This window comes from Protomyctophum bolini, assembly GCF_963924005.1.
Source record: "Protomyctophum bolini genome assembly, chromosome: 17".
Lineage (NCBI taxonomy): Eukaryota > Metazoa > Chordata > Actinopteri > Myctophiformes > Myctophidae > Protomyctophum > Protomyctophum bolini.
The window spans coordinates 42,317,880-42,329,197 of record NC_137878.1 but is presented as its reverse complement, the minus strand read 5'-3'; the positions used below and the strand labels follow the sequence as shown (position 1 = coordinate 42,329,197).

Genomic DNA, 11,318 nt, shown 5'->3' with positions numbered 1-11,318 from the left:
GCGTGCTCTCGCGTGCGTGCTAGGCCTGTGAATAAAAGTTAAAAGGCAGACTCCCTGAACAGATTAGCGGTGGGGTGGAAGGTTCAGCGGGCGAGGCTGATGGAACAGCTCCGCTCTGCTCTCCATCGCTGTCACGCTGCAAGAAATACCGTTTGATGTTGTGTTTTAGTTCCTATGTTGTTTAGACGTCTGACATGTTTTGGTTTGAGTTGTGTATAGTTTCAGTATAGTCGACTAAATATCACATGGTTTTAGTCGACACAAATGTTTGTGTCGGGAAGCGAACGCAGCTCGTACATATTTGGGTTTTGGACGTATAGCTGCTTTGGGGACTCCTTATATGGTTTTGGCTGAGTCATCGTGACACAAATCACTCAGCTCCATATATGGGCACAAAAGCGGGACAGACAGACACACAGACACACAGACACACAGACAGACATGATCTGCTAGGTCTCATAGTAAGTGCTCACTGCGTTCGCAATAATACATAACCACTGTATCCAAACCACATGTGTTTGGTTTGGATACAGTGATGAAGAATGTTTATAATAATAATAATAATACTGATAATGCCCAACACGGGGACGGACGTGGCTATAAAAATGAAGAGTCCTGGTGCACGAGCAGGGCGAGCGAGGGGCGAGCAAACGGAGGGGCGAGCGAGCGAGGGGCGAGCCAGGCTGCCACGCCGGACATCAATGGTCAATTAATGCTAGTAGAGTCTCAGACAAGGAGGCTAATGAGCTTTAAAAAGAGAGAGAGAGAGAGAGGGAGAGAGAGAGGGAGAGAGAGAGAGAGAGAGAGAGCTCTTAATGACAGCCTAATTAGACTCCATTCTGTGGGATTCTAATCAGAGGCTCTGAAACACTGCCACCAATCTGTTGTGTTTTTAAATACGGCCTGATTGATAACCAGTGTCTCTCTGTCTGTCTGTCTGTCTGTCTGTCTGTCTGTCTGTCTGTCTGTCTGTCTGTCTGTCTGTCTGTCTGTCTGTCTGTCTGTCTGTCTGTCTGTGTCTCTCTCTCTCTCTCTCTCTCTCTCTCTGTATCTCTGTATCTCTCTCTCTCTGTCTCTCTCTCTGTATCTCTGTCTCTCTCTGTATCTCTCTCTCTCTGTCTCTCTCTCTGTATCTCTCTCTCTCTCTCTCTCTCTCTCTCTCTCTCTGTATCTCTGTATCTCTCTCTCTGTCTCTCTCTCTGTATCTCTGTCTCTCTCTGTATCTCTCTCTCTCTGTCTCTCTCTCTGTATCTCTCTCTCTCTCTCTCTCTCTCTCTCTCTCTCTCTCTCTCTCTCTCTCATCTCTCTCTCTCTCTCTCTCTCTCTGACACAGATGTCTCTCTCTCATTTCACCAGAGAGAACTCGGCACGTCATTCTTCCGAACAAAAAGGTTCAAACGACTTTTCTGGATAGAAACGTAATAATAATCAAATGATATCCGTCTCGTTGTGGTTCTGACCCCACACCGCACGACTTCACGTCCTCACCGCACGACTTCACGTCCTCGCCGCACGACTTCTCGTCCTCCTTCTCCCGTTCCCGCTGAAATCACATCAGAGGGAATTAACGGAGGCGATTAAAACCCAATCCACTCCTGTTTGCCAGAAGACGGAGAAATGAAGTTTGTGGCGTGCTGTGTGTGTGTGTGTGTGTGTGTGTGTGTGTGTGTGTGTGTGTGTGTGTGTGTGTGTGTGTGTGTGTGTGTGTGTGTGTGTGTGTGTGTGTGTGTGTGTGTGTGTGTGTGTGTGTGTGTGTGTGTGTGTGTGTGTGTGTGAGCGCTTCTCATTTTGATCTCGGCAGGATTGTCTGACTCTCTCATAACCCGCTGTGAACGGGAACCCCCGTTCAATATGTTATATACTTTATCTATTGAAGAATAGCAGATCTACAAGCTCACCGCGCTACAAGCTTTGTAGATCTGCCATTTTGTTTTATCGTGAAAATGTGGTGCAAATCTTTGAATATATATTCTTTCAATGCTAGCGTTTTTAACTCAAATCTTGTCTTCTGGGGGGAGGGGGAGGGTCCATGGGACAACAATGTTTTCAGATGGAAGTCGGCAGCCAAATACAGATAAAATGACATATGATTCCGGGGAACCACTGATTTAGAAACATGAGGGTTTTTCAGGAAACTGTCAGGATTTAGAAGACATTCTGTAGAATCTGATCTCAGGTCTGAATAGGATAAAGGCTCCACCTGCCATGATTCAACCCACATTAACCCGTTCTGACCTGAGATCAGATTCTAAACTAAATGTTCTTCTACATCCTGACAGTTTTCTGAAAAAGCTATGTTTACTATGTCAGTCGTTCTTAGATAAAAATAAAAAAAGCAGACCTACAAGCTCGTAGCGCGCCACTCGGTGGCGCGCTACGAGCTTGTAGATCTGCTATTTTTCAATAGCTGAAGCATAACATGATGCATAACATGATGCCTGGAAGGCATGCGTCATTGTAGGTTCTCAAATTATTCCATGTCAAGGACCTCCAGAAATGATCTGTACCCCCGTCTGAAAACATGTCGTTCCAGGGACCCCCCCCCCCCCCTCCCCCCCCCCAGAAGCAAAGGTTTGAGTTAAAAACGCTTACTCTGAAAGAATATATATTCAAAGATTTGTGCCCCATTTTCACCATAATAAATAATAAATAGCAGATCTACAAGCTCAATAGCTTGATTTAAAACACCAAAAGGCGTTCCTGTCCTGAACGGGTTAATATGAGTGATTTTGCCGGGGATTGTGGGAGTCAATCATCGCAGATGGAGGAGGGATTACTTGTGCACACACACACAGACACACACACACACACACACACACACACATACTGAGCATACACAACACAAATGGCTTGGAGTGTTTTTTTTATTGGAGAATTTCACTGCTAAATTAACCACTTGCAGCCCGTCCATGTTTTGGGGTGTATCACGTCAATATAGCTGTCATTAATCTGAATAACTACCTTAAACATTCAATGCTGCTGTTTTTTTTAATGTAGCTTTGAGAGAAACACACTTCAGCACCATGGACAGCTCACTGTGTTATATAGAAACACACTTCAGCACCATGGACAGCTCACGGTGTTGTTATATAGAAACACACTTCAGCACCATGGACAGCTCACTGTGTTATATAGAAACACACTTCAGCACCATGGACAGCTCACTGTGTTTTATAGAAACACACTTCAGCACCATGGACAGCTCACGGTGTTGTTATATAGAAACACACTTCAGCACCATGGACAGCTCACTGTGTTGTTATATAGAAACACACTTCAGCACCATGGACAGCTCACTGTGTTATATAGAAACACACTTCAGCACCATGGACAGCTCACTGTGTTGTTATATAGAAACACACTTCAGCACCATGGACAGCTCACTGTGTTATATAGAAACACACTTCAGCACCATGGACAGCTCACTGTGTTGTTATATAGAAACACACTTCAGCACCATGGACAGCTCACGGTGTTGTTATATAGAAACACACTTCAGCACCATGGACAGCTCACTGTGTTATATAGAAACACACTTCAGCACCATGGACAGCTCACTGTGTTGTTATATAGAAACACACTTCAGCACCATGGACAGCTCACTGTGTTATATAGAAACACACTTCAGCACCATGGACAGCTCACTGTGTTGTTATATAGAAACACACTTCAGCACCATGGACAGCTCACTGTGTTATATAGAAACACACTTCAGCACCATGGACAGCTCACTGTGTTATATAGAAACACACTTCAGCACCATAGACAGCTCACTGTGTTGTTATATAGAAACACACTTCAGCACCATGGACAGCTCACTGTGTTATTTTGAAACACACTTCAGCACCATGGACAGCTCACTGTGTTATATAGAAACACACTACAGCACCATGGACAGCTCACTGTGTTGTTATATATAAACACACTTCAGCACCATGGACAGCTCACTGTGTTATATAGAAACACACTTCAGCACCATGGACAGCTCACTGTGTTATAGAGAAACACACTTCAGCACCATGGACAGTTCACTGTGTTGTTATATAGAAACACACTTCAGCACCATGGACAGCTCACTGTGTTGTTATATAGAAACACACTTCAGCACCATGGACAGCTCACTGTGTTATATAGAAACACACTTCAGCACCATGGACAGCTCACTGTGTTGTTATATAGAAACACACTTCAGCACCATGGACAGCTCACGGTGTTGTTATATAGAAACACACTTCAGCACCATGGACAGCTCACTGTGATGTTATATAGAAACACACTTCAGCACCATGGACAGCACCATCACTGTGCTGTCATTATACAACAGATCCACCAGGTCTCTGTGTGTACGTCTGAAATCCACGTAACTCCAGAACCGTTCGTCCCGCTGACTTCAAATTTCACACACGCGCTCCACACCCCCACAGGGAGAGCAGGGCCCGGCCATTTGATTTCTTAACCCATTCTGACCTGAGATCAGATTCTAAAAAAATGTCTTTTACATCCTGACAGTTCTCTGAAAAAGCTATGTTTCTGTGTCAGAATCTAGACGCAGCTGTGCGACATGGGACTAATTAATTAGAGCGACAGAGAGAGGTGTGTGTGTGTGTGTGTGTGTGTGTGTGTGTGTGTGTGTGTGTGTGCTTGTGTCAATTTAACAAAGGTGTAGATGATCAGAAACCAGCAGAGAGTGATGGACGTTTGCGCTGCTCTGCTCTATGCCGAGTTGAAGTGGACTCGGACCCAGACTTTATTAAATAATAAAGAAATAAAGAAATAACAGAGGCTAAGAGAAGTTAACCCATTCTGAACGGGAACCCCTTTTGGTGTTAGCACTATGTTATGCCTTATAGCTATTGAAAAACAGCAGATCTACAAGCTCATAGCGCGCCACCGAGTGGCGCGCTACGAGCTTGTAGGTCTGCTAAATTTTGAAAAATCGAAGAACGACTGACATATTGAAACATAGCTTTTTCAGAAAACTGTCAGGATGTAGAAGACATTTTTTTAATCTGATCTCAGGTCAGAATGGGTTAAGATCTCAGCAAATGGTGGTCCGTCCGTCCTTCCGTCCGTCCGTCCGTCCGTCCGTCCGTCCTTCCGTCCGTCCGTGTGTGTGGCTCAAACTACAGAATAAATAATGGACCTTGTGATGAAAGCACTCGGGGTACAGTATGTACTGTACAGTACAGTACAGTAGAGTACAGTGCCGTACAGTCACGGCTCCGTGGGCGTCGCGCGGCGCGGCGAGACGCCGTCAGGCTTTTAGAGTGCTTCATAATTGGATTGAAGTGCATCGGCAGAATGTTGACACGTACGCTTAACCCACTCACACCTGAGAACGACTGTGTGCGTCGCCCCTTATAGCTGTGTATAGCCACTTTAAGCCATATTATTTTAAATGTTTTAGCTTTTGAAAAAAAAAAGCAAGATCTACAAGCTCGTAGCGCGGCACGCACCGTGTGCCGCGCTACGAACTTGTAGATCTTGCTTTGTTTTTTGGACAATCGTACAAATGTTGCCGCGAAACTTTGAATATATATTAGTTCGCAGCGAACGTTTTTATTTTTTTAAACTCATGTCTTTGCTTCTGGGGGGAATGGAACAGTCTGCGCAGCGCTAACACATACAGTAGAAACACTTACTGTAGAAACATGTTTTCAGGAGACTGTCTGATTTGGCAGACATTCGGTATCGAATCGGGTGTCGGGTCTCAACGGGTTAAGCTCAAGCGTGTGCGAAGCGTGTGGCGGGTCTTATCTGATGCCTCTGTGAGGTCACAGTGTTACAGTAAGATGCTGAAGGAAGAGGATCTATATACCGTATATCTGCACGGCCGCCCTGATTCATATCTCCACATATCTTCATATATTAACTCGTTTAGGCCTGAGGCCGTCTCCTAAATCACCACAGTTTTCTGGAGAAAAGAAAACTCCCTCATGTTTCTAATGTCATCAAATATTTTCATGTCGAAGACCCCCAAAAAGTAGTATGTAATGTATCGCCGCCCACATCTGATCAACAAATATGTTGTTTCAGGGACCCACAGCCTGAGGGGCCCCTACAGCCTGAGGGGCCCCTACAGCCGTCTGTACCTTTGACTACAGCCTGGAAGAAGCCTTTCTAACCAAAGTGCTGAAGTATCAGCAGCTAATGCAGACCATCTCACAGCTACAGGCTACAGATGTAAACTTTTAGTTTGTATCTTTGGCAGCCCATAGGGCATGTTGTGAGGGGCTTACAAATGGCCGGCCTTTCCAAAAGGAAAGCCAAGCAGTTTATAGCGAGGTACTGTGTGCGCCATTTTCGTTGCTTAGATGATTTCTATTTATATTTCGATAAATGTGTGCGACTTTAAAGACTAAATGGAAGTGGGAAGGAGGTTTCCCTTCCAAAATTATATTTGACTCATGATCAGAGCTTCCGTTGCTCCAGACTGTACGACGGAAGCATTTATATTTGACTCATGATCAGAGCTTCCGTTGCTCCAGACTGTACGACGTAAGCATTTATATTTTACTAATGATCAGAACTTCCGTTGCTCCAGACTGTACGACGGAAGCATTTATATTTGACTCGTGATCAGAGCTTCCGTTGCTCCAGACTGTACGACAGGAAGCATTTATATTTGACTCATGATCAGAGCTTCCGTTGCTCCAGACTGTATGACGGAAGCATTTGTATTTCACTCATGATCAGAGCTTGCGTTGCTCCAGACTGTATGACGGAAGCATTTATATTTTACTCATGAGCTTCCGTTGCTCCAGACTGTACGACGGAAGCATTTATATTTGACTCATGATCAGAGCTTCCGTTGCTCCAGACTGTACGACGGAGACAGTGTTGTAATGCGAGACCACAGAGTAATCATGTGTACAGTAACAGTTCAGTGCTTCATGAAGAACAGAAACAGAAACATTATCCTGGGCTTCCTGGTGATTCATCCTGATTTAGCCGAGTGTCTTCCCACCGCCAGAGTGATTAACTCACTCAGTCCTGAGGAGAGAACAAAAAAAAAACATCTCTTAAACTCTGAACGTTTCTACATCAGTGGAGCTTAAAAACCTTCTCATGTCAACCACGACCTCCGAAATGTTATGTGTGTTTTGGCCACCATCCCACCCTCCCCCATCCCTGGAACATGTTGTTCCAGGGACCAACCCCCCCCCCCCTCCCACAGAAGCAAAGATTTTAGTTAAAAATGTTCACTTTCTTTTTTCACGATAGCAGATCTATATAAGCTCGTATAGAACCGAACCCGATGCTGTGTGAGCTTGTACATCTGCCTGCCGTTTTCGGGAAAACGAGTCCAAACGAACTATGAGATATAATTATTGTGAAAGTCGTTCTATAATCTATAAGATCTAAAAAACGTAATGACACAGAGGCGTTCCCGGCTGTGGCGTGTTAGAGAAAATCAACAGTAAATTGTCTTTGAACCGCGGCCACTCGCAGCATCGTTCCATGAAGGGCGTGTGTGTGTGGAGGTGTGTGTGTGTGTGTGTGTGTGTGTGTGTGTAGAGGTGTGTGTGTGTGTGTGTGTGTGTGTGTGGAGGTGTGTGTGTGTGTGTGGAGGTGTGTGTGTGTGTGTGTGTGGAGGTGTGTGTGTGTGTGTGTGTGTGTGTGTGTGTGTGTGTGTGTGTGTGTGTGCGTGCAGAGGTGTGCGCAGTACCGCGATGTCGTGTCAGTCTTGTAATGCAATTACAAAGCCATCTGTCTCTCATCGAATGACAAGCGCAAAAAAAAAAATGAAAAGGAAAAAAAAAAATTGTCCAATTATGGTTTCGTTTAAATTCTAATTAGTTCGGCCCAATTTCCCATCCGGCAGTGTGCAGGGATGAGGCTTAACCCGTTCTGGCCGGGAACCCCCTTTTGGTAGTATAAAATAGCAGATCTACAAGCTCATAGCGCGCCACCGAGTGGCGCGCTATGAGCTTGTAGGTCTGCTATTTTTGAAAAATTGAAGAACGACTGACATAGAAACATAGCTTTTTCAGAAAACTGTCAGGATGTAGAAGAACATTTTTTTAGAATCTGATCTCAGGTCAGAATGAAAAACTGTCAGGATGTAGAAGACAATTTTTTTGAATCTGATCTCAGGTCAGAATGGAAAACTGTCAGGATGTAGAAGACATTTTTTTAGAATCTGATCTCAGGTCAGAATGGAACACTGTCAGGATGTAGAAGACATTTTTTTAGAATCTGATCTCAGGTCAGAATGGAAAACTGTCAGGATGTAGAAGATTTTTTTTTAGAATCTGATCTCAGGTCAGAATGAAAAACTGTCAGGATGTAGAAGACAATTTTTTTAGAATCTGATCTCAGGTCAGAATGAAACACTGTCAGGATGTAGAAGACATTTTTTTAGAATCTGATCTCAGGTCAGAATGGGTTAACCCTTTCAGATCTGAGGACGCGTCGGGGCGTCGCCCTGATTATAGCTTTTTAACCTTTAAGCTGTTGGAAAGAAAAATAGCAGCTCTACAAGCTCGTAGCGCGGCATTTGGTGCCGCTAGCTACGAGCTATAGTTAACTTAATTCAGTGGGTTCTTGACATGAAAATGTGTGAGAACCACTGATATAGAAACATGAGGGTTTTATAACCCCGTGAGAACCACTGATATAGAAACATGAGGGTTTTAACCCTGTGAGAACCACTGATATAGAAACATGAGGTTTAACCCTGTGAGAACCACTGATATAGAAACAGGAGGTTTAACCCTGTGAGAACCACTGATATAGAAACATGAGGGTTTTAACCCTGTGAGAACCACTGATATAGAAACATGAGGGTTTTAACCCTGTGAGAACCACTGATATTGAAACATGAGGGTTTTATAACCCTGTGAGAACCACTGATATAGAAACATGAGGGTTTTAACCCTGTGAGAACCACTGATATAGAAACATGAGGTTTTAACCCTGTGAGAACCACTGATATAGAAACAGGAGGTTTTATAACCCTGTGAGAACCACTGATATAGAAACATGAGGATTTTCCAGAAAACTGTCATGATTTAAAAGACGTTTTGTAGAATCTGGTCTCAGGTCCAAATGGGTTAATGAAAGGGAGATGAAAAAGCATGATTTGGGAAGTGGACGAGTCTCAGTCTCTCAGACGCAGTGGACGAGTCTCAGTCTCTCAGACGCAGAAAATACATTTCAGAGACGGAAGACAAATCAAAAACGCCGTTCCTGAACGATACTTAGCTATATAGGCCCCTCCCCTTTGGAGCTAAAGGCCCCTCCCCTTTGGAGTTAGCCACCTCCCACAGTGTAGCCATGTCTGTTTATTGAGTCGCAGTTAACTAATTAAACCTTTCCTTTCTTGTCACGTCACGTCACTCACAATCCCAACGATCCCCATATATGGTGCTCATCAGGGATCATAGTAAATCAGGGATCATGGTAAAATTTACCATGATCCCTGATTTACTATGATAATGCTATCATTCCTATCATAAATATTGTCAGAGCCCGACAGGAGAAACAAGTGTCGTAATAAATAAATAGACCTTGATTTCATTATCTTTCTCTGGTGTGTGTGTGTGTGTGTGTGTGTGTGTGTGTGTGTGTGTGTGTGTGTGTGTGTGTGTGTGGTCATTAACACTGCAATCAGCACAGAACAAACTGATTATTACTATTAGCTCTGTGACAGACTACTGTCTTCAGGGAGCTCTCTCCCTCTCCCTCCCTCTCTCCCTCCCTCTCTCCCTCTCTATGTCTCTCTCTATGTCTCTCTCTCTCTCCCTCTCCCTCCCTCTCTCCCTCTGAGAGATTATTCATTACATTCAGAATCAGAACAAATAACGTAAACAAGGAAAAACATAAGCAATATTATCACATTGGTCTATTGACCCATCTGCTGCCACCTGGTGGACACAGACGCACGCACGCACCAAGGCGACACGCCACAGTTGCATCCCCATGAATGGAATATGTCTGTAGGCCTACCGTATTCATTACCGTATTCATACCGTATTCGTATAGGCCTACCGTATTCATCCGACCCATCCTTGTGCAGAGCATCAGTCATGTAGCAACTGTCCCTGTGTGTTGTTATTAGTTGTATATACAATTATTAAAGTCTTTATTCATTTAACCCATTCTGACCTGAGATCAGATTCATACGAGGTTTCCACTGGACACACACTGGTCTGATGAACCCATTCTGACCTGAGATCAGATTCTAAAAAAATGTCAGTCATTCTTCGATTTTTCAAAAATAGCAGACCTACAAGCTCATATCGCGCCACTCGGTGGCGCGATATGAGCTTGTAGATCTGCTATTTTTCAATAGGTAAAGCATAACATGATGCTAACACCAAAATGGGTGCCCGGTCAGAATGGGTTAAAGTCTTTATTCATTTAAGACTCAACAAGTGAACGGAAACCTGAACCATGGTACAGCGGTATAGGCTACGAGGCAGCGCTGGCCGAACGGTCTGCGGAGCGGTCTTGATATCGGAAGGTCGCTATAGTTCGTATCCCCGGACCGGCACGTTAAAATTACACCACCGCTGAAGTGCCCTTTGAGCAAGGCATTGAACCTCCTCTACCATGAAATGTTCTATGAGCAGGGCCTGGCTGTAAACAAGTTATTGAGCTTAGTCCAGTTCCCCTGGGTAAACATAGTACCTTTAGTCCAGTTACCCTGGGTAAACATAGTACCTTAGTCCAGTTACCCTGGGTAAACATAGTACCTTTAGTCCAGTTACCCTGCAGGGTAAACATAGTACCTTTAGTCCAGTTACCCTGGGTAAACATAGTACCTTTAGTCCAGTTACCCTGCAGGGTAAACATAGTACCTTAGTCCAGTTACCCTGGGTAAATATAGTACCTTTAGTCCAGTTACCCTGGGTAAACATAGTACCTTTAGTCCAGTTACCCTGGGTAAACATAGTACCTTAGTCCAGTTACCCTGGGTAAACATAGTACCTTTAGTCCAGTTACCCTGGGTAAACATAGTACCTTTAGTCCAGTTACCCTGGGTAAACATAGTACCTTAGTCCAGTTACCCTGGGTAAACATAGTACCTTAGTCCAGTTACCCTGGGTAAACATAGTACCTTAGTCCAGTTACCCTGGGTAAATATAGTACCTTTCCTTTCCTTTACTGGTGGTCGTGGGCTGGCTGGGTTAGCCTACCTATAGATGTTACGATATGTGCTGGTTGGTACCTTGCATGGCTTCCGCCGCAATCGGTGTATGTGTGTGTGTGTGTGTGTGTGTGTGTGTGTGTGTGTGTGTAAACAGACTGAAGCCAAAGAACATTGGCGTGGCCTTCGACTGCAGGGAAAGTTGGCCTTTGTTGATTCAGCT

General features: G+C 44.3%; 1 protein-coding gene across 1 annotated transcript in view; it reads right to left on the bottom strand.

Annotated features, from left to right (window-relative positions):
- The window catches only part of LOC308332469 (thrombospondin type-1 domain-containing protein 7A-like), a gene marked incomplete at both ends in the record, with an annotated part of 118,552 nt that extends 108,541 nt beyond the window's left edge, over positions 1-10,011 (bottom strand). The window contains 2 exon segments of the mRNA XM_080788375.1: positions 1,466-1,543; positions 9,994-10,011. Coding sequence (XP_080644501.1) covers positions 1,466-1,543; positions 9,994-10,011 — 96 coding nt within the window.
- Between the last annotated feature and the right edge of the window lie 1,307 nt (positions 10,012-11,318).